The 24,519-nt window shown below is 42.1% G+C and overlaps 1 protein-coding gene across 1 annotated transcript in view; it reads left to right on the forward strand.

The window, feature by feature from the left end:
- The window catches only part of LOC131215420 (SCY1-like protein 2), a 45,633-nt gene that overhangs the window by 13,258 nt on the left and 7,856 nt on the right, over nt 1–24,519 (forward strand). Inside the window, exons 4-18 of the mRNA XM_058209808.1 lie at nt 4,500–4,640; nt 6,105–6,321; nt 6,391–6,536; nt 7,942–8,072; nt 8,352–8,466; nt 9,786–9,931; nt 10,106–10,259; nt 11,469–11,645; nt 11,736–11,808; nt 13,693–13,829; nt 13,910–14,123; nt 14,208–14,366; nt 14,874–14,968; nt 18,365–18,382; nt 20,238–20,387. Coding sequence (XP_058065791.1) covers nt 4,500–4,640; nt 6,105–6,321; nt 6,391–6,536; nt 7,942–8,072; nt 8,352–8,466; nt 9,786–9,931; nt 10,106–10,259; nt 11,469–11,645; nt 11,736–11,808; nt 13,693–13,829; nt 13,910–14,123; nt 14,208–14,366; nt 14,874–14,968; nt 18,365–18,382; nt 20,238–20,387 — 2,073 coding nt within the window. The remainder of the gene's footprint in view (nt 1–4,499; nt 4,641–6,104; nt 6,322–6,390; nt 6,537–7,941; nt 8,073–8,351; nt 8,467–9,785; nt 9,932–10,105; nt 10,260–11,468; nt 11,646–11,735; nt 11,809–13,692; nt 13,830–13,909; nt 14,124–14,207; nt 14,367–14,873; nt 14,969–18,364; nt 18,383–20,237; nt 20,388–24,519) is intronic.

Genomic DNA, 24,519 nt, shown 5'->3' on the forward strand with positions numbered 1-24,519 from the left:
TAGCCGACCAATGTGACCGACAAGGTCCAATGCGCTCTCGAATGCGGGCGGCTATTCGGAGAAGCCGGGACCGGTAAACAGAAGCGAAAACTTACTCCACTCCACCTTTACACTCCATTAGCGTTGGCAGCGGCGAGACCCTGCGGCGAATCTGAATAATCAACAGTGGGCCCCCAGAACCGTAATCCCGGGGCTCGGCGATTATCCTGTGCGAGCAACGCACCCATCCGCGGCCACTCGCTCGTATAATGAAGCTAATGAACGGAGAATAGATAGATTGCTTACCCAGCCGTGGGCTCGTACCTTGGGTTGGCTCCTTCTACACGCCTAGGCGAAGGTAAACAGGCAACGCGCAACGAGTTTGTTGGCGAGTAACATGGCGACGACTCGCGATGGCCGTGTTTGCCATCCGAACCATAAGCCGTTCGCAAGCCCGTGGCGTTTTTCTGTCAACCCACCGCGAATTTCCCTGTTTTGTAATGCTCCGTAGACGACCTGAGGGTTGAAAGGTGAAAAAACCGAAATGTCACATTTGGTCCAACCAAAGGTTACCAAAGTTAAGAAATGTAGCTCGTGGAATATTTGTTCTTTCTCAAAACATGTTTATCTGTTGTAAATTAAACCATGATTGGCACTGCACTGCAACCAGTTTATTTGAACCATCAGATTTTCACTACTGTCTATTGTTTTAGTAAATACGAAACAGTTGCTTTATTTGAAAAAAATTTCTGTTGATAAACCTCAATTGCAATTTTCGTTCGTTCGTTCTATAAACAATAGTGTTTCGATAAACAAGTACAGGAAAAAGCTCTCCAAATTTACTTTGCTTGACGAAACATTTCATACCAACATACGTACAGGAACCGCCGTTAGTTTACTTGCGAACTAGAAGGAACATTTGGTCGTCGTATTCCATCCATTTGCTGAACGGCAAAGAAAACTTTACCAATAAGTTGGCACATAAAACATAATAAAGCTCTTTAATTATATTGGGAAATCATGTTTAAGTCCATCAGCTTGAAACTTTCGCACTGCGGTTTTCGTTCCTCCAAATACGGTCACAGTGGACTCAGTTTGCACACGTTACCCAGATGAACGACTGCTGCCACGGCGTACCGGTAACGCACGAATTCCCCAAGTGCATGCATGTAGCAGGTTCATTAATTTTTATACCCATCCGGTTCGTGCGTAGCTTACTCAATACTCTGGTGCCGCCCCGTTCTGGACGAAAGCGATCTTAGCCGGTCGCCCGATTACTCAGTCCAACCGAGGATGGTCGTAATAAATTCCACACATTTTAGTGCGCTACAGTTTTAGGTGCTCTACTTACTGTAATTGATAATTGGCAGTCCGATTTTACAACCTGTCTCCAATAGCAGCTACTCAGCATCGAACGTGAAAACGTCGCGGGTACATCGTTTTGTCCTGCAACATTACAAAACCGCTTAGCGAAATATCATTTTACAAATCATTAAGGATTAAAAACAATTAATCATCGCACGAATCAGCACAACAGCCACATCCAACCATAAGAGGGCTTTTCGTGGTCCTATCCTACGATTGCGTCCCTTAAGAAGAGGACTATGCGTTACCAGCACCGTGTCACATTCAAAGAATGCATATGTATGCATTGGAGCACTTCGGATGTTTTCTTACGTATCAGCCCAGAGTGGTGCATTATGCACGTCTTGGCAGCCCAACTTCTACTTCGGTTCAACTTTGTCCAGCAGAGCCGGTCTGTAACGCCCAGACTCTTCCAGACGCAACCTATGCGTCACCTGCCCTTGTCAAAGCAAATATCTTTATATCCGATGGAACAGGGGCATTGTCTGCGCTTTTTGTGCAAACCTAAGTTGCTCCTTTCTAAGCTTTTATTATTTTTTCATAACTTTCTTACGGCAAGGTTACATTCGCCGTGAAGAGTAATGTGCAGGGTTGAGCTACGATTTTGCTCATCCTCACTGGCTTTTGTGTCGAAGTGCGTTTCTGTCCCCTTTAGTCACAACACTCCAGGTTTCTTCGTTCCAATTTTATTGGTTTTGTTGTCAGCGTAAAAGCTCTCCCAACTACGCAGCCGACTAATGCCGTTTGTCCGGAGCACCACTTCACCGCTTCATGCTCGGCACCGACGCGGCTCGCCATACCCGAAGTACTTTCGTGAAAACGATACTTTTCGCCTTGCCTTCACGGCAAAGGTACTCATGGTCGGTATAACGACGTACTGTAGCGTGGTTAAAGCATGAACATTCAACACCACTCGGCTGACGTACGCCTCTCGATGGCACGCGACGCACTTGTCGGATAGGTACGTTTCCAACGTGCACCTGCACTGTAGAAGCCCTGGTGCAAATTACCCGGTCGTCCATGAAGGAAGGTTTGTAGCCACCGAGTCTGGCGCGACCACGTTGAACGGTCCACGCTACAGGGGATTACTTAAGGATTCGGGCCCCCATGCATCATCCTGGTTAACCCGCGCCGCAAAGGGAAGGATCCGGAGCGTGCTGGAGTCATTTGATGTTACAACAGCAGTCCCACAGTGTTTTCGCAGTGCGAGACACAGTAGAGTTTCTGAATGGCTGACAGGATCTTGACGGGCGTCAAGATCGACAGCTGCGTTAAGTCTAGATAGACGGCCCAGCGGAACCTCCGCATGGCAGATGTGAGTGGTAATGAATTTTTAAAGCCGTCGCCACCACCGATTTGCCCGCCGTTCGCGTACGGCAGGATTACATCGATGCAAGCGCAAGCCGCGATGCGATAGATATGCTAATGCGCTTTTATTCGCAGTACTGCCACACGAAGGAAAAAGAAGTTTCATTGCGAAAAGCTACCCCGCCAGCCAACGGTGCGAAACCGTGTAACGTCTCCGTGAACGACATGCTCATGGCATGTGAAGGGCTGTTCTGATGTCATTAAAAATTTAAAATCCGTTTGATGTGCTTGATTGCTCAATTCAGGGCTAAACAAGGCGACATGAAGTTGTAGCCGTAGCAGCTGATCACACTTCGATGTGGCGTCAACAACAGCGACGCCTTGTTTAATCATATCATAAGGGCTTCTAGTTTAAATATTTTCAAGCGTCAATTTATATTTTCGTAAGATTGGTTAATCTGGTGTGTGTGTGGCACTTGAAATAGCAGTTCGATAGGCTCGTGCACTAATGGTTTAGAGTAAATCATTCGAAACTTCCATTGTGTAAATTCATATTTATCCGATTCACGCCATAAGCATGAGCATCAGTTTGTATTGTAAGAAATTTGTATTTCGCGTACTGGAAAATTGTGCAGCATACCACTCTCTTTAAGTTTAAGCATCACTCTATTGCAACTACCAACCATTCTTTTAACTAACTAACCACAAACATTCAGAGATACTGAACCACACAATTTTAACGAGTTTTTAGGTTCTCGTGCTGCGTGCGATGTGTTCTGGAATCCGTTACAGACCAATGTGTTGCAAAACCTCAAATTGCAACATTCTGTATGTTTTTCGATTTAAAAATAGAAACCACAATTCTACTAAACATCAACCACAACTTTCAATCTGGCCACCGCTGATCGAAGTACGGTGCTACCAACATTTTAACCACAAATTCTACCATCAAATTCGTCAGCGGTGAACGTTCTCCGGTTTCTTGGGGCGACTACGAGCAGACCCCCTGGTGACACCGTTTTATGGTGACAATTAGTGGTGTGGCCACAGCGCCAAGAATGACTTGGCACATCGCTTCTTCCAAACACAACTATAAGCAATCGATTGACCGATGCAGGTTGGGATGAGATGTTTGACAAATTGTGCGCCATTTCCATTGCCTGTCGGTTTTAGAGCTGGTCTGATGTGACACATCGGACCAGCTCACCCGCACTGCATGTGGTACATCATTATGAAAGAATTTATGGTCGACGGCTCTCCTTAGCGCCATTGTCGCCACAATCCTGATCGTTATCCTGACTACTCTAAACGACTGTTAGCATCATCAACAGGGCCGACCGTGGGATGTTGGGTGAAACGAAGCACCCAGGAGGAATGCTTAGTCCACATTGTAAGGCATCACGCAAAAAACGTCAGACCTGAACACAAGCTATCGAGTAATAACCCACCATTTGGCTGCGTTCGCCAGCGTCAGAACACTTGATATGGAGAAAATGTAGAATAGCGTTTGTAACAACAATTTTTCATTCAGAAGATAAATAACGCCAATACTGTATCCGATTCGGCACTCGGAGCCAACCGCAATGAACGCAAAATTTCGGTGATTGTTTGCCAAAACAGTTTTTATCCGTCTACGTGAACAACAACACAGGTTGGAGGTTGTGTTTCGTGCCCTGCTGGGTACAATCTCGTCAACACTTGTTATTGCGCGAACCTGACGCACCGCGTGCCCTGAGAGTGGATTTGGGCCGATTACAGCTACATCATCTACATCATGAAAGCTTCACAAGGAGTGTTTCGTTTTCTGCTTCTGTCACTTTCTATCCGCCGGGTACTCGTTTGAGCAGGAGGCAGGAGGGATAATTACGGGCCCACCGATCACCGGGGCTTCCGGGCAGCACTGCCCAAACAGCATGTCCGCCAATCGACCAGCCCATGCGAAGGAATACACCTTTCTGGACATCGAACTGAAATACGGAATCCTTCAGGTATGTACATCTTTCTTGTCCTGCCCCTGCTGCTGTAGACTGCTTGCGGCATCCTTTTTCTCCTCTAATACCCCATCAATGAAGGATGACGATTTGTTGCCCAAGTTGCCTTGGGCAGCGAAGAATATTGGACCGGTGGATGAGCGGATTCCTATTCGGCTAGTGAAAGGGTCTCGGAAGTCTTTTCAAACCAGCAACGATTCGTGAAAACGGCCCTTCGTTTTTCAGACTACTGACGAGAATTCCGGACCGTATCACAATTTCATTCATCTGTGACGATGAGGTATGCCAAGATGGCCTGTTCTAACGGTCAACAGGAAGAACTAATTCCCAATTTGCTATCGACAGCAAAATACGAATGTCTGTGTCTAAAGGCAGAGAAGTTGATTTCTTTCGCGGAGTCTTAAAAACCTAATATGCTCTTAAGCGTTCCCTGTTCATCAAGTTCTATCGTTGGATTCTCCTGTCATAAATCGATGGTCCCCATTCGCAGAAGTTCACAAACAATAACGATTTACATCATTATTTTTGACAATGTCAGCAAAAAACCGATGCCGATAATTGTTTGCTTTATCAGCAGATGGACAGGGTGAAATATCGCTTTCCGACAACATTTTTCTTGAATTCACGAAATTTCCCGATATTCCACACAGCTTTCGACAAAAATTGGACTGTTGCTAACGACGAAAACTCCTCAATTACTCGGAGGTTGAGCCACGAGCCGGATTCCTTGAAATGTGAAACACGTCTCGCACTGAGCCTCGCCTAAGTTCACCAAGAAATTTTTTAAATCGCTATCGCTACGTGTTGTCGTTGCTATTATATATAACATCCGTGTAAAATAATAGCGACAAGTTTAGAAGGCAGCAATGTGGTAATTTTTTTCAGTATAATAACAAACTCAGAGAACTAGTTGAAACTTCACAGTGCGATAAATGATTGGAAAATAGATGTAAAAAATCGATAAAATAAGTTGATGAATTTCATAAAACTTACTTTTTGGTGTGACAATAAAATAGTCACCGAGTCTGAATAGCTTAAATATCTTCACTGCACGGTAATTCATTTCAGAATTCACTTATTTGATGAAAAATCCGAAGCCGCCAGATTGAAATTTTCTTGATTGTACGAATTGACAGCAATACGCTTCGGTATGGTTTCTATTTTCTTTCTCTCTCAAATAACGGGTTGTACCGCCTTTATTGGCCGTATGCTTTCAAAAACCATAGCCGTACTTTTATAACCGTACTTTTCTCGGTGTTTAACGAGCTATTTGTAAAACGCTTTTGTAAAGCGCAAAAATGTCTGCTTCCAATGTTCACGTGAAACAATGTCCACCGTCTACAATGTTTCCTTCGATCTGTCAAAACCACGTCTACCTTTGCTCTATCTAAACCACATCTAGTAGTTTCCCTGTCAGTATTCAACATCATTGTCGCACATTTATTTTATTTACTTCTACAGATTACCGAAGCGCTATCGTTTCTTCATTACTCGGGCCAAGTCATACACAAAAACGTGTGTCCTTCGTCAATCCTAATCACTAAGAAAGGCACTTGGAAGCTGGCCGGTTTTGAATTTACCGAACGCATCAACGAAACTGACGCCACCGATCCAGTACCTTGTCAACCGTGGTCATCCCGAGCATCGAAGCTGGTTCAGCCGAATCTAGACTACATGGGTAATGTGAATGTCACAGTTACGGCAAGTTGAGCGGTCTTGTAACATTAATTTTCTAACCGAAATATAGCGCCAGAGATTCAAATCAACAGCAGCTGCAGCATATTGAGTGATATGTTCTCTCTTGGAATGGTCGTATGTTCCATTTTCAACCACGGCCGCTCGTTAATACAGTCTGGAAACTCTCCATCGGCATACATCAAGCAGATGGAACTGGTAGGTATTCAATTCAATAATAAGGATTCTTTTCGTTGGTTACTAGTCCTCGTTATGAACGACGTAGTGACGTAGATGAACATTTGAAATTTATCAAACATTGAACTATGTTTTAAGCATGATGATAACGTAATCATATATGCGTTTAATATTAATTAATTTAGAAAAGCGAAACGTTCAAACGGTGTGCAATAAACACACCTTCGGCTCCCCACTTCAAGCACTCTCGCTGAAAAGCGTGGTTTAGTAAAATTCTCGCTCGACCGGAGCGAAGAGGAGAGGGGTTGTCTCTCAGGTTACCTACAAAGCATCAACGTTACTATACGACTCGCAAATAGACCTTTTGAAATGTACTCTATTTATACACGGAATTTTATCCTTCCACGCATAGGCCTCGAAAACGCAGGTCAAGTGACAACATAAAAGAAGCGTTCGCTGTGATCATAAATTACGCTAGTCGTTTAAGCGTTCTCTTTGTTGTCCTTACTGTCAGCGAGTTGGTTCAGGTTGCAGAGGGTTTGGTGTCACCAGACATTGTTGTGTAATACTCCAGCACCCTTAATCTGGGAAATAATGGCTCAAAGTAGCAGATTTTTGGGTTATCATTCACACATAGTGTAATGTACGCATATGGGATGGTAATGAAGAAATTCAAAACTAAAACATCAATATTGGAAGCACACCAAAGAGTTGCACGGAGGCTAACGTGCCTTTTCTGCGGTCTAACATGATATCGTCGTTTGCTAATTCCCTCTTCCGCAACGTCTGATTAAATGAATTTTAAAAACAGAGGAAATAAGTATTCTCTATAAACTAGTTATCGTATAAGTCACTATTGGAAATAAATAGAATACGTTCCTCTTTCCAAAGTATTATAAAGATTCAATATTTACGAGACAGCGCAAACAGGTCATCATTTTTCGATATACTTTATATGCGTTTCTAACAAACATGATTAGTTCGTTACCGATTAAATCCGACCTCAGGAAGCTACGATAAACTCCACTTTGCAAAATCCATTTCCACCGACGTTGGGCAGATGGCTAACGTACCTATAGACACCCATTGCTAGGAAACTCAGATCGAACGAACGTCTGGCTGGATAGCTTGATATAGCTATTCACAGCCGGATATGCTTAATTCACATACAATCAATGCACTCAATTTGTGGCATTTATGTTGCTGCTTCTTCCCATTAACAAACTTTTGCCGTCGTCATTGACGGCAGCATCGTTTCACCCTACTAAAACCTCAACGTAGTCCTAGGTAATTGTTGGATTACGGCAACTTTCTCACCTGATTTAGTATCTCTGGCGAAAAATTCCCAAGCGAATTCTCGGCACCCGCATAGAGGAAATGTTCAGGCGGACAATAAAACGTTAATAAATTGTCTCTAAACCTACAGCTAGATGAAGCCGTGCACAACATCCTCCCAAGAATACCGATTCCTCTACAGGAGGCAACCACACGACTCTTGAAGAAATCGCCTGGCGCTCGTCCGACAGCTCAGCTACTGACACTCATCAAATACTTCAGGTAAGCGAGGCAAATAACGAATATTGCATGCCCCGCGGCCCGTTCATTGCCGGTCGCCGTTGGGCCCGTGTAAAACGAGTTCCCGCGAGCGCAAGGCAAGTTCCGCGGTACCGTGACGGGAGATGGGACCAGGATGCGTAATTGGATTGTTCAAGTTGTTCGTGTCCCGTTCAAACGATTCGCATTTAATTTTCATTTTCCTTCCTGTTTTCTCTGGCCTCTTGCTGACCGTTTTCGTTTAACTCTCTTTCGACACTGAACTTGAATGCCGCCCAACAGTGACCCGGCTGTGCAGGCGCTACAGTTTCTGGACGTGATCAACATGAAGGACCCGACGCAGAAGACGCACTACTACCGTAGCACCCTCAGAGAGGTCTTACCCTTCATCCCGCGGGTAGGAAAATATAATTTTCTTAGTTGACAAGCCAGTCTACGAGCGAGAAGATGATAATAGGAAACATCGACCCATGAGCTACTGTTTCCTTCCCGGTTCTTTCTTTATCAAAGAGCTTGCCGCATAAATTTGCTATAATTTGTCCATTAAATGTAATACAAATTTGCTGCAAGTTAGCAGCACTGCCAGAGGCCATACTTTGCTACACTTTCAATTCAGCCCACCGCTGGTGATCCGATGACGGATCATTTATTAATTTGCTTGTTCCCTGTCAGGTGATCCTATGGATATGTTTTGAGAGACATTGAATCACTTTTCGGTTGAATTACATTTGTGCGTTTACTGATTTACATTAAACACACTCTAAAATTTAAAGCAAACTGTATCTTGTCTTAAACTTCTTACGATCATACGTTTGGACGATATATTTGGCGATATAAATTGAGTTAGATCTCAACCGATATTAAGCTTATTCGAGATGAAATGGAGAAATTGCACGATACCAGTTGGCCATCTACCGTTAACAGAAGCAATTTTGCCAATTCCCTTCACTCTTATTTCACCTCGAAGTGTGTTGGCAAATCAATCAACCTCAATCGATCCAATACCGTGCCGAATGAAAGGAACGGTCGCCATACCAATCATTGCCCGATGTGCTAAATGTCTATCCTAGAATATTCCCGTCTATCGAAGAATGTTTCAACAACCTGTTGCACATTTGTTGCAAGTGCTGAACTCAATCGTACCGTCCGATGTCGGAATCGATTGAAATATGCTGTAAAAGAACGGCGTACGTGATAACAGTCTACGGTAATCCGATCCCCAATGCGAGTGTTAACAATGTTAAAGTGTAAATTAGATTGCATCGATCTATTCGGCTGAACCCACGAGCGAGCGCAACAATATTGCGATATACCATTCCGTCGAGAGCCGATCCAGTCGAGTCGGAAAGCATCACCACCACTATTTTGAGAGCCACTTGAGAGATCGCAAGCGTTTACGGCGGGAAGCTACCAAATGATGGTTTCGATGGTCGTAAATTCGATACTTCACGCTTCGTTCGCCATAGCATGAGGACCGGCTTTGATAGTATGGTAATGGGAATAATTGTTTCTGAATACCATGTATGGTACCTCACAGTAATTGTTGCATTGTTGCAACATTTTCTAGTCAAAATTGATACAAAAGTGTCAAATTAGTTATTATAAGCTTATGAATAATTTAGGTCGGTTCTTTCCTTTAAAAACTAACTGTGAGTTAGGCTTTATCGCATTGAGTTCAAATGCTGCTATTAAGTTATTTTCTCAATTTACTCACAGAAACTATGGTGGCAACATATCTGGCCTAATCTGCAACAAGAAATGCGAGCTGATGAAGTCCTGGCTGCAGTACTGCAGCCTGCACTCACCCTAGTCCAAGAATCTTCGAACACGGAATACGAAGCAATCATTTTACCTACCTTTAAGTAAGTAATTCTAGGACCAATTACGATTTCCAGCAAATGGTGTGCGTTGAACGCCTCTGTGAAGTAATGCAAACAAGCACACGCGTAAAGCTGAAGCTTACTCTGACTTACACTGATTTGTGACGGTATTTACTTTTCTGTAACATCAATCTGGCTCTCTCGCTGTCTCCGCAGGACTGTTTTTGTAGCTCCAAAATCTATACAAGCAACCGTAGCGTTATTAGAAAACTTACATATTATCCTAGAAAAAACACCACGAGACGATATACGGACTGAAGTTTTACCCTTGCTGTTCAACGCCCTCGAAAGCACGACGATACAGGTACAGGTAAGTATCCTACCGGGGTAGAGAAAAATGTTTTTAACCAAACAAACTTTGGCAATAGTTTGATATTTGTTAATGTGCGGTAAAGCCAAAAAGGAAGAATGAAAAATAGTTGTTTCTTGAACGTAGGACCTTTCATTTTCTTCGCATCAGAGATGTCTACGTTGCCCCAAACATTTGCTCTAACAGCAACTCGGACACTGCCTTGAACGATTCCATCGGTGAAATATTATCCCGATTTCAGTGATCGTCTTCTCCTTGCTGACGATTTTATTCAGTCGCAGACATGGAAACCCCAAGCGTAACTAGACCTGTTCCAGCTTCACTTACTACGTGCCGGCAATTTGCTGCTCCGGACAAAACCTATCGTTAGACTTAGATAATTACCACAAATTGCTTTTGCTCATTAACATTGTAAACAAATATAACAGGTTACTTCAACGTAATGCTCATAGATCGTAGTGAGGCTCCACTCCAACCAATTGATGCTCTGCCGTTTGGGCTTAGTGTTATTGGTTCTTTGTGATCAAAGCTACTCCACCATCTATGCATGCACAAATAATTTTAAATTTCCTTACTTCGTAAAAGTTTCATATTTACTCAACGAAACTGACTGGGATAATATATATGTTCGATGGTGTAACTGTAATGGTATGTCTGTTAAAGGTAATAAACGTAAGATAGAAGGCCCAACTACCTCCAGGGCTTATACCGTCCGTAACTTCGGTATAATTTTAGATTCTAAGCTAACATTTTACGATCGTTATGCGAACATAGTCGGCAGAGCACTTAGAATTTAAGGGTTTATTTTACGTATGCCCGTAACAGTTTGGTTGAGATTGAACTTCCACGTTCCAAGCACCAAAGGATTGTTGAGGAAGAAATTGCAATGCCCTCGAACCTTTGGAATGTTCTTGAAATCATCATGTCGCAACCGTTCCGTAGTCCATCAACTCCATCAGATTACAGCCTTGAGTGCAAATGCTCCATTCCCAGTGTCAATTATCTTCACGATAGTATTCCGATCGGGGCACAGAGTAGGTATCAGCTGGAAGCGTACTTTGATGAGAAAAGTTTTAACGAAGCTCAAATGTGATGGAATGCGTGCGAAACTCTGTTGGAGTGATAAATTAATTTTGGTTGGGCTTTGCTTGCCACAACGTTGCCGTATCTCAAAATCCCATCCAATCTTCATTCTTCCTACGTTTGCAGAGTGCGGCGCTCGTAGCAGTTACAAATGTGTACGATTATTTGGACGATATCACGATCAAAAAGCTGGTGCTACCGAAACTAAAGGCAGTGTTTGAGAAGAACCAAAGTGATTTGAAAATCATGGGCAACGTACTGCAGTGTGTCGAAAGGACGTTAGATAAACTAGATAAGTCTCAGGTGAGTTGTGTCTTCCCCAGCACGGCGACACCTGTCGGCCAGCTCACCATCTCACTCACCCGTTGAAATCCCATTCTCGTCTGCTGGCAGATAATCGACGAGGTGCTCCCTTTACTGCTCGAGGTTCGACTCACCGATCCGGACATAGTGGTGCGAGTAGTCAGTAAGTACGCAATTGAATTTTTCCCATAACCGTCCTCTGACCTGGAAAGCATTTATCGGTTCCGAACCCGAGGCCACGCGGCGATTCTGCGTGCCTGTGGCGTTGGAAGCTGTTCTGGCTCCCTGGCAAAGCACTACGGAATGTCTTTCAGCGTGTTTACATTTTGCAATTAGATCGAAATAGCCACGCTTCCAGCGGTCGGGCTCTTCAGCGTCCACGTTGCCGGGCACCTGTTAACGAATATCCGTTCGTTGCATGCGCCTAGGCCTATAGGCCGCTCTATCTGTTTTGTTCGCAGCGCAGGAAAACAGGGTCAACGGTAGCGCATCATCGACCAGGTTGCGGGTGGGATGCACAAGCAAGATACCTTAAGCCGTAGGGAAATGCACTGTAGCATGCATTGTCATTAACACGAAGCACTTGATGCGAGACGGTCCAGTTCTGCCACATGCAGCATAATCGTCGATTCCCACTGTTCCCTGGTGAAACCTGCTACCTTTGACACTGCAACTGTGATCATATAATAAAACTATAAGTCCAAGATTGGTTACTTAGCAGAAACATGATTCATGTGGTTCAAGTAGAGAATGGCTTTCAACCATATTTAGAATGTTTAACAATATTATAATAGCTCCTCCGGTATTCTGCGTAACACAATTAAGCTGCATACCTGTATAACACACGAAGTTACAGCGGCCGTTAATAACTATCGCACATACGTCTAGTAGGCCTCACACAGTGAATCGAGTGGAATAGTAACTAGGGTTGTTCGTTGCATAAAAGATAAACACAAAATAACGCCTGTCACTTTGACCTGTCAACTGAACACAGCATTCGAACTATGAATCGTCACGATTCTGTCGCGAGTTTAATGGATTTGTGATTGTACCTGCACATGCATTAAGCATTCAGCGATTCGTCACCGCAATTAGGAGTTTCAATAATTAGAAAAGAAGTTCATTTATAATTTGAGCTAATATCGTTCACGCCGGCTGCACATTTCCCGGGGGCTCCCACGCACAAGGTCGAAGCAAGAGAAAATTACGTGCGTCTATTGAACACCTACGGAAGCTCGAATGCAACCTTCTGCTGCTGCAACCACGTTCGCCTTTCGAACGGGCGATTGATGGCATTGCGCAATACCAAAAAGTTTATTTTTACTACAGCGTGGGTTTCGACAGCGATGAAGCAGTAAAGCTGTCACGTTTAGAATGGCTCGTTGGTTACCTAGAGCCGCAAACAACCGGCGCCTGGTCGCTTTCACAAGTTGCTTAAATCTGGTAAACATTATTTCTTTTCTCAGACGTGCTTCAGCTTCGAAGAAATGGTGAAGTATTTTCAGACGCGGACTGGTACTTTCCGAACACTTCGGTAAAAAGCTACATTGTGTTGAAATCACCCTAGTTTCATTTGCACAAAACTTTGTTTATGTGCAAGCTGATGGTACGTTGCTGTTGCAATACCCGAATACCATGAAACAAGTTGTGAGTAGATAATCAGCTTCCTCGTTTTCAATATTTCTACTAAAAATGATAATTGGCTTTAAACCACCCCGCAGCAGAGCTCATAAAACTGAAGCGTTACTGCTTTCAAGCCTGGCGTTTCCCTGCCATCGCGGCTTTACACATGGCTTCACTTTTCCTGCCTCGTCTGGTACCAGGAATCATAAATATAATTTAATGAGGTGGAAATCATGTCATAAGCCGGCTGATACACTAATAAAGCAAATTGTACAACGAACCGCACGCTGATGCGATGAGTCGTGTACGGGGTAAAAGTATGCATGCATGCATAGAGAGTGTCCGGTTGACGTGAAATTATTCATTGGACATTGGACCGCGGCCTCAATGCTTTCCGCCTGTTCCTCCCGCCTGTCCCCCACAGATATCTACCGAATCATGCTGTGTGACAAAAAGTATGGCTTAACCGTAAATATCATGGCGACCAAGGTGATGCCCACGCTGCTGCCGCAAACCGTGAACCCGACGTTGAATCTGGAACAGTTCATGATCCTTCTGGAGGTAAGACGCGTCGTGAATCGCACTGTCACGAATTACACGTTCACACGTTCTTGTTCCGTTACTGTTTCGCTTGCGTGTAGGTGCTTCAAGAAATGTTGGACCAAATAGATAGACAACAACGTAATAAATTGAAGCTGGACAATCTTTCGCTACCGTCACCAGACCGTCACCGACCACTGCGGCACCAGTTCTCGTCGGACAACATGAACGCCCAACAATTTAACATTCCGAATCTTCGAATCGATCAACGCAAAACATCGAGCGCAGAGGACATGGCGCGGAAGAACTCGACAGGTACCCGAAGAGGTATTGGCAACATCCTAGCCGTGTGCATGCTATAGTTGTGTCTGTGTTGTGTGTTAACCTCATTTCTAACAGGATCGGGTGCTCTAGGTAGCTGGTGGTTCGGCGGATCGCCGTCCTCGCCGGACAGCAACTTCCTGCGTGTGGTGAACGCCTTCCCGAACCGGCGCCTGTCCGACAACACTCTTATGACACCGAAAATACGAATCGCACCGTCTTGTGCTTCGTCTCCGGGTAAGTCCAGGCTGTTAAAATCATATAAAACACGTGTGAAAAATGGGACGAAGTAATAAGCAGTAATCAGTATCGCGCTCTGGATGTATGACGTGTTTCATTATGTATGATTTCGATGTATGTATGTTTCATTACGACCGCTGTGGTCTGCATCCCGAAAGGAACGCTAACGCGTGCTTTAAATCACTCGCGACGTTCCTGCCAATTGCGTGAGGTTTATTACTTGCAGTACATTCCTATTACTTACTGGAATGCGTTCTCGTGATAAAAGTCACAACATGCACATCCTTCAATTGTATTTTAATTTCAAAGCGAATGCATAAGATGATTATTGCTGACAGCATAGACACCATACAACGATGTGTTACAGTATTAACTGCACACGGCAATAGGTTCGCTGGTTGAGATGAAGGAATGCACGTAACTAGTGAGCTTCTACTTGGCCACGGAAATTAGTGTCCCGTTGCTGGTCGTCAATCTAGCTTTCGGTAACCGTTCTCTTCCCAGGTGGAACCCCGGGCGGAGGACTACCCATAAGACGTCACTCGAGCATTGGTCCACAGGAACGACGAGGCTCCAATATCAATTTGTCACCACCAACTGTAAGTAGCAGCCCATCCCACGGGGAATGTAGTCTTTAAGTAAGATTTAGGCGCGTAGTGAAGCGCTTACCTTTGCGTAGCGTTATTAGTCCGAGTAGCGAAACCCAGCATTAGTGAAGCCGCTAGTGCGTATTTTCTTGCCCAGGTCTCTATCGCTATGCGTCCTTTTTCTCGTTTTTTCTCTCACTGTCACAATAGTTACGACCCATTCCTCTAGCCCTTTGTGCTCGAAGAAAACTACGTCTAATTCTTAGATAGTGTAACAAACAAAAACGACAGAGTCTACCAAATCTTTTAGATCGTGCCAAGTTCATCGTTTGTAGAATTTCGTACTAATCTTCACAACCCCTTCCCTGTTCTAACAATTGTGGGTTAACCGCCTCGTGCCGAACTAATTCTTCACCGGAGTAAGCGATTGCCAATGAAGACAATCACGTGTTCGATCTTATGTAATGTCAAGAACGTGTCTCGATTATTCCCACGCCATGGATTAGCAAACCCAACAGTTACTAGCAATTGTTACTAATCACCAAGCTTTTAGAGAAGCTTTCCTTCCCAGTTGTTGCAACCACACGAATCTGTCTCCACTTCCAGGAGAAAATGAAACGTTGACCGATATAACTGCAGTCTCATGTCTAAGCTCGCCACAACGCTAACAACAGCCTTTACTATGGACTAACGTTCTTGCATTTTTTTCTCTTTTCCCCTTTTTCTGAATCTATTCCTTATTTTCCCTTCGTTTGCACTCGCAATTATTCAAACACTCACCAATGCAACTTTCACACACTAAAGCAGGCTTTCAGCGCTCGAGGAGGCTCCGGTTCAAGCCTTTCAGTGCCTTCCTCATCTGCTTATGTAGTAAGTTTTAAGAGATCAAACCCGATCGAGCAGTTTCGATCGACGGCTGCTTGGGCTTCAAAACGCAACTCCGACTCGCTGCCGCGCCCCCTTTCCCTCTCTCTATCTCTCTCTGTTTTTCTCATTGTCTCTTCCTCTCTATTCTTTCTTTAACACTTTTTCTATCGCTCCGTTAGTCTATTAACGCATCTTTTTGTGCATTTCACCATCTATTTGAATGAAACGTTGAAACTGTCATTTGTGGCGTCCAATGGCATAATTCTGGCAGAAAAGAACAAGTTATTGCACCGTCTCAATGTGTCCTCGCGTGTGTGTTTTGTGCTCGTCGTTACACGCTTTCGGGCCGATTGTTGCGCAGTCCTTGTGCTGGAATTGGTTCACATGTGTGCTTCCGGTCGATTGTTATCGTTCGCTCGTCCTGGTTTCGTCCTTCTCGTCCAAATCGTTTGCTTTCGTATACGTTTTTGTGTGCGCGTGTCTGTTCTGTTCACAAGTTTTTCGTGATTGCAAAAATCGATGGATATTCAGTTTGTTTGAAAAAGAAGAATGCACAACTTCTTCCGGAACTCCCTTCACTGTTGCGCTGTCTGTGTTGTTTGTCCCAAAAAAGTTCACGCTACAAAGCGGATCACTTCTGTCGGTCCTGTCCTAATCCGTGTCCCTGAATGATGTGGCTGTCATCCCAACTTGCGTCTACCGAGCTGCTGTTGCTATCGCCATAGAGCTTCGCAGCAAACCTTCATATGGGGCGCACAATTTTCCACCTGTGACCCTGTCGGAAAAATAACTATCCCAACTTATGGACACTCTCATTGAACTCACATTGACTCCCGACACAACTCATCACAACCAGGGCAAATGACGGACGCGGAAAAAACTATAGACTCTTCTTTTTTCATACAATTTTCCTAACATTACACTACGTTCAGCATAGGACGAGCCGGAAGCAGGAGCTAGCCTGGACAGTTCCCGGCCCACCTGTGGAGCGTGCCTGAACACTTGTCAACATTTGACAACTGGCAATTTTTAGTTTCACAATTTTTGTGCCCTGCTAGCTCGTCGAATAGTTTGCCGGCGAGTTAGTAATACGTTGTCTGAATAAACCGGCAAGCCGCAAAAGTTACCATCCACTGACCTGTTGCTGTACCACTACTTGACACATGAAGAAAGTGTTTTTTTCCGTGCCAAGCCAACAAGTGGAAAGCTACAGCAAATGGCAGTGTTTGCTGTTTTGTTTGTCTTGCTTTCGTCAGGCTTTCAGGGTATTTGCAGTTCACCGTACAGGATATTTTTTCCCCTTTGCGTGAAGGGAGATAGGATAAGGTATAACAACCGATCAACGTTTTGCGGCTGGCCCATGATTCGAATGATAATTGAAAAAAAGCTTTCCTGTTTGTTTCCATTACGGCATTGATGGAGACCAAAAGTTATGGCCCAAAGTATGGTATATTAGTTTATCTCCCGTCGGCGACCTTTCATAGAAATAAAGTTTGGGGCCGAAAATAGACACAACATTCATTTCAGCACGAATGTTGCTTTAATCTTCTTGTTGCTTTATCTAACATATTAAATCGATGGAAAAAATCGACAAATATCAGCTTGAAATCAACAAATTGAGTTCACTGAATTAAAGCTAACATAACAATGTTACTATAAAGTCGACTACAATTGCGTGCTTAGGAGATTGCTCGGATGTTGCTCAAAGCATCATCTCTAATATCTAATTGCCTAAGACATCGGTTCTAAATGGAATAAATCCAAAACTGTACATGACCTTTTCCACCGTCTTGAGTGTCTCCATCTGCTAACCTTTTGTTCAATGTGAACGTGAACGTACATCCCCTGTGATTTCTAGTTTTATAGTTTTTGACCTGTGCCGTCCAAGCTATGTGATTTGTGGCAATTAAGCTATTGTTACTATTGTTTTAACATTTTGAAAAGTATTTGATTAACGAATTTGTTATGCTCACGGTCCGTTTGAACTGTATAAATTACTTGATCAGTGGCTGAACTTGTGCTGTGTGCTTCTTGCGTTACTTAAACTCGTTCCTGCTTGATTGTTCATTTAACTAAATTCATGGTTACATATGCGAATTTTTTTAATCCTTTTTATTTGATTGTTAACGGACATGTGCTAGTATTGATGTTATGTTTTAGTTTTCAATTTATTTATATTTTGCTTTTTTATTGTTTGTACAAATAAAACAATGAATGGTGACAGACTTTATGTGAGCAAAAACGTCTGATAGTTTTGTATTCTAAACAGCTCCACCAGTCGATCGATAGTCAGTGAAGGTGATTTATAGACGCCTGTCATGGCAACATAATATAACACCATACGACAATCTATCACTCTACAGGGCACCGTGGTTACGCAATACTATACACTAGCATTCTCACATTTTCACATCAGTCACTGCCGCACTTTCGCATTCACGAATGCATTTAATTCGCGGGGCAGTTTAACATAAAGCTACTTGATCCATCGACATCTGAAAGCATACAGAAAAAATAAGCTTCTCTTTCCTTTGACTTTAGCTTGCACGGAGCATGATCGTGAGTACTATCTGTCTGTAAATCTCTTCTTTTTACCGTATCCACAACATAGAGTCAGTAGTCTTTCTGGTGGAGACCATGTAACAAATGCATAGGTTCCTTCTCGTGCCCGGTCCACACGATCTGCCAGGATTTTTTATCGCCCAGTATCCCGTATCCGGTTTGAACAGGCACCCATGACGGGAGACGAGTAAAGCTTAAACTCATTAAACGAGAGACAGTTAACCGAAATTATGATTCACATCATCCGCTGGTCGGAATTCGTTTGATTTGTTTGTATTAATTGCGATGTTTTAATCACTCTTAATTCTTGGGTAGTCCACAAAATGGTTTACTACGAATCTATTACGCGTTCGGTTTGTCTAAAACAAATGTTTGGAGACCTGTTGCTATATAACAGGTAATGCTACACTTATGCTTTATGTTTGAAGAGGTATCCCATTCTCTATATGCAATGTTTGATAGTTAAGTTTGTTTATTTCAGAATGTTTGAAAAATAAATGTTTTCACTGTTTGTATGGTGAATTTTGGTTTGCAGAATCAAATGATATGGACATGCGAAGGATGTTTTGTGATTGTTCCATTTCCACTTCGCAAAGATCCGCAGCTGTTATTAGGCTGTGCATCGTTTCGTTAATTTATGGAGCTTTTGGGTAGTGCAGTACAGGCGAGCTAATGCAGTTGGTAACATTATTCGATTTGTCTAAAACTTATTTGCTAACACCATAGTATGTTTTCATATCCCTACTACATAATTTTAATGAAAAAATGAAAATAGATGTAAAATTATCAGCTTGGTACTTTTCAGTTCCTGTTACCGACCTATTTGTTCACTTAATGAACCATTAATTGATTGAAAACTCTCTAGCCGTAGTGTTGTTCCTGTGTTGTGCTAATGCACACGAATGACTGTTTGTTATTGTTTTATTGTGTTGTGTTGTGTAAATAACGTTTCTCTTCTTTCCGTTATTAAAAGGTATGTGGCATAACGTTGAATTGTTTGCTATGAACTAACTTCTATACGCTATACCATTTTTTGTGATTCCTCAACTTATTGAAAATCAATTGGCATTGTAACGTCATATCTACAATAATATTATGTTAAACCAAATTATTCGACTCTGTAAGAGAATATGTGCGAACATGTGCAAAGTGCTTCCTAAATATGCGTAAACGGACCAAACCATCCATACAAAGATTTGATCCATCCCTTGAAGATTTGATTTACCAAACTGTGATATTCCGCAATTTACCAATATCTTAAATATCTTGAATAATCAGGTATCGGTAGTCATGGTACGGAAATGCTACGACATTATGGCCAAAAAAATGTCGATACTCTGCTCTCTGCTCTACACTCTGCTCGTATAGCTTTCAATCATATTGCATCGTATTGTACAGGAAAAATATAAAAAGTAAATGAGTATTTCATTGCAGTCGGAAGACAAACTTCTCTGTATCTCCATGTAGGTGATTAAATTAAATTACTAAAATATACAAGCCTTAACTAATTAAATGCAAGGCGTAGGTTTTTAAAACTTGATATAAAAATAAGCACAATTGAGAATGTTTCCACATCCGTTGAAAGGTTTGCCCATATTCTCTGACAAATATGACAAACGACACAGCATAACAATAAAGACAAAACAATCGGAAATTGACAAAATTGACAACCACTAATTGCATTTTGCTTCTTTTCTCTTTTCTTCCGACATTTTTCTCTTGTTTTGCGGATCCGCTTGGTTTCTGTTCTTTCGTCTTTCATAACTGACGCTGTCGTGGCATCCCTACGCAACATGTTCATCCATCCGACGACGACGCAACGCGCCTGGAACCTGGATAAAAACTACTACAGGGAGGCTCGATGCCGAACACTTCGAGCAGTGTTCCATTCTTACTATCGTCGAGCATGCAATCAATAAGGAGCCGTCGTACCTCGACCGTGCTCTCGTCCGGACCGCTCGGTTCCGGTTCCGGTCTGCTCCAACAGCTCGGTTCCGGCATGGTAAGACAACTGACTGGTTATGGTGGCTCCGGTGCCGCAAGTCCGGTTCAACAGTCTCTTTTCAATGGAAATTCTAGTAGTCAGACTCGAAACAATTATGTACGAAAGTGTCCATCACTAAATATTACGTTTAGTCGTTAAAACTCACCGCATCACCCACACACCTGCACACACACAACTACACACGTATCGCATAAAACCACCAGTGCTGTTTCGTCCAATTTCTTCATCATTTATCGCTTCTTTCTGTCCCATCACTCTCAAACTTTTATGTTGACACCGGTTTTGCTTACATCCTAACATTCTTTGGTGAACTTTTATTACTTTTCTTTTGAGAGCAAATGATATTCGATGAAATTGAATGTTTTTTTCATAATCCGGTTTAATGCATATTTGTCTATTACAACTTTGGACGTTATTTCTTAATTATTATGCATCATGTCCAGTATTTTTCTTCACTTAAAAAACCTAAAAAACCATTGTATCGATTGGAATGCTTTGAAATGTTTTGTTTCAAAAATCCAAATGGCATCAGCATTTCAGTACCGCAATTTTTTTTTCGATGCATTTTTTTATATCACTGGTTTTACAATACATTTTTCCTTTTCCTATTAGTTTTGAAACTTTTTTACAATTCTTGCCGTTACGCTTTAAGCCTTACTGCTTTCATTCACAATCGAACTTTTATTACATGCTGCTAATTTTTGAATACCAATCAAAATTAACATTTACATAAAACAGTATACTGAAAATTACGGATAGAGAAAACAAGAAAATCGTACGAAAAAGTCACATTATGTTTAAATAATACACTCAAAGGGAAAGAACATTTTCGAACTCAGCAATAATAGCAAAAAGCTAAGTGTGTAGTTGAGGATAATTTGGCATTGGGAACCATAAAACGAGAACTAAACCGCGAACTAATTCGTAAACTATGTTGCTCTAGAGTGACGGAAGATGTTGTTTAAGCAGTTAATAAGTTAACATTCTCCGCACATCGAGTGAACAATTTACGACAACGGCCGATAGTGGTTATAACTATTAATCGGCTTACAATTTCAATATTGTCATCGGATTCCCGGGCAGAGAGCAAACACTAATATTTCATGAACCGGTATAAAGAGTCTGATTTCGGAATTTTTACACTGCTAAACTGCAAAGCAACTGGTACGTGGCTAAAGAGCAGCGTTTAAGTTTCATACATTGCAACAACCACAGGATTCGCGACGAAATCTGAAGCATGAGACGTTAACGTATACCATCGTTTCACATTGACATCGAGTGACTTAAACCCTAAACCGTAAGTACATGGAACGAGGTTGTGGCAAAAACAGCGATGGGTTTTCAAAAATTCTTACAATCGACTCGAACGAGAACTCTTCGACTATTTCTGTCTTCTATTACATAGAAGACTCGGCAGGTTGAACACCGTGTATGTATGTGCCATGTATGTGTTTGTGTATATGTTATTAGTAGACAACAAATGCTACTGACGAGCTCAATGTGCAACATCGATTTCTGCTGACAATCGATATTCTAGAAGTAGAACACATTAGACTAAAGACGTGCTAAAACAAAGCCAATGATATACCATTTAGAGCAGACTTCTGAATATCGCTCTATAATTTTATATTACAAGCGTTTGCCTAAATCAAAACACCGTTCGGCAATGTATGACTATAAATTGATGAGAGAAAAACGCAGACCAAAATAGAATCCCATTCGCGTTTATTTCGGGCTCCCTACAACCATACATGTTTTTAATCAAATAAACGGGATACAGCGATTTAATGGCGATGTTAAAAATAGAATGCATATATTCCTATTCACACACTACAAACTAAAAAAAAATAAAATCAAGCACTTATTTTTATAAGTATTTATATGGTATCGAGTAGATCGATCTGCCCTGCAATGCGATGAATGCGATTTGCATGTAAACCGTAAATTAGAAGATGTTGCCATTGGACGTTGAAAGACGTTGGAACTTTGGTCTATGCATTTGAAACCGGACTGTTTAAAAAAAAAACAAATGTTTATAATATTTTAATGAAAATTTCCATTTTATTCAAAATATGTGCCATCGCTAACTATACATTTATCCCATCTCTCGGGTAATTTGTGCATTCCCAGATGAAAGGATTCTTCATCTTTTTAAGTAAACTAATTTCCCATTTCGACTTTCTCGTAGAAAAACGAAGGGTTGCTCAGCTAATACGTGTCCCATCGATGAAAATGAATGATATTCGAAAAGAACCAAGTCTGATAAATACAGCGGTGAGGAATAGCAGCTCCCATCCAAGTAATTTGCTAGTATCCTGAACCAGTTTGGCATCGGGGGTCATGGAGACGCCAGGTTCAGTGGTCATTAAGCTCCACCTGGCGCCTCCATTTCGGACAAGAAGAAGCGGCAATTTGGTCGTTTTTCGATCAATGCATGGTTCATATTGATCATTTGTTATCAGTAGTGATCTGAATTAAAGGTTTCACCAGGTTATAGGAGCTAGTGTTACACCACACCTTTCTGGTCCCATCAGAAAGTCATTTTTTGGAGTCTTCCGACGCTTTTTATTTGTAAGCCAAAATCGCCATTTTGAAATGATTAAGCCACTAAAGCACAGCAATATTCCAAAAACAAGTCCCGACAAGCATTTGGTGCTTTCGTTGCATTTGATGGATTCTGAAGCAGTTTACTTCAAGAGATAGCCGAAAAATAATAATCCTTTTAAAGTTCGGTTGCATTTCTTTTTTATCTGTACTCATTTACCGGATGCCACAACAAAGTAATGAAGAATGAAGTCCAAATCGGCAGGTAGAGCCATCTTTATTGTTATTTATTATTCGTTTTTCCGGTTTCAAACGCATAGACCGTCACGCATAGATTATATAATACACTGACCATCACTGTGATGAATTCAACAACTTTGTTCTTTACTGGAACTGGATATGGGTGGGTCTCCAGAAGTTGTAGGCAGACTTTGACTTGTTTTGTCACTGGTTCGTTTGAAAACAATGGAAATTTGGTACGATCAACGTTTTAATAACAGATGCAGGATCACCTCATTCCCATCTTGTAGCACTTTTCTCTCTCCAATGGTTCGTCTATCTATTATTACACTTTCTATGAATATATATTTAATAGTAATTCCAAATTCTTTTAAAGCCCATAAGGTTCTATTGGATCTTCTGTAAAAATCCTGTCTATCAACTTTTTTTTCTCAAAACGAGCTAAAGTATGCACGTGGCTACGAAACGTGTCTTAATGTGGTTTAACATGTATAGCTAATTCTTAGGTCGTTGGAAAGACTGTAAACTATGTCAGCGTTCAATAGCGGCGTCCTTTCAAAGGCCCCCTGATATTCTAGTGCCTTCGACCACCGTTACAATGGTAATGGATTGTGTATGTACAGTGTATTGAAAAGCTGCTTGATGTCTTTTCCTAGGAAATAATAATCAACTTGTAATCGTTCTGCACACCTCATGCAACCTAACGCATATGATACCTAGCGCGTACTGCTGTAGAAAGTGAAGCTCGGTTTCCTTCTTCCGTACTTTCTATTGTAGATCTTCAGCATTGTGGTGACCCTTACATGCATGCGTCAATCGTTACTGCGTTTCTTCGATGCTCTACTTTCGACTCTCTGACTGTCGGTCTTCTCTTTGTTGAATGTCAGCTGACCCGTTTTGCTTCTCGTCTTCAGTCCTAGATGTATGGTATTGCTTGATGTTGCATCCCGAGACTCATCTATTGCACTGCTAACTGTTTCGTCAAAATATTCTCCAATATAAGAAAGCAGAAAACCGATCTTTTGTAGCCACCCTATCTTTTGTACCTTCAGCCCATGTCTACGTTGAAGCTTACATTGTAATAACTGTCAAAATTAGAAAAGACAGCCAAGAACTTGTATGCTTTCAACTAAATACACAGCAAAATCTGCTTGTAAGTTTCTAATTCTTGTTCGCCGTTAGCTGCATCCGTATGCTTGTGCTTCAACATATGTTTTGGAAAATCTCTTTTCCGTTGCTCATTACTCTGCCCGGGAATCTCTAGTACATACTTATTGTTATGTAAACTTCTTGAATTAAATTACAATCAGGTTTTTTCCTACCGGAAGAACGATAACGTATAATC

Source organism: Anopheles bellator, chromosome 1 (assembly GCF_943735745.2).
Source record: "Anopheles bellator chromosome 1, idAnoBellAS_SP24_06.2, whole genome shotgun sequence".
In the NCBI taxonomy this organism is placed as follows: domain Eukaryota; kingdom Metazoa; phylum Arthropoda; class Insecta; order Diptera; family Culicidae; genus Anopheles; species Anopheles bellator.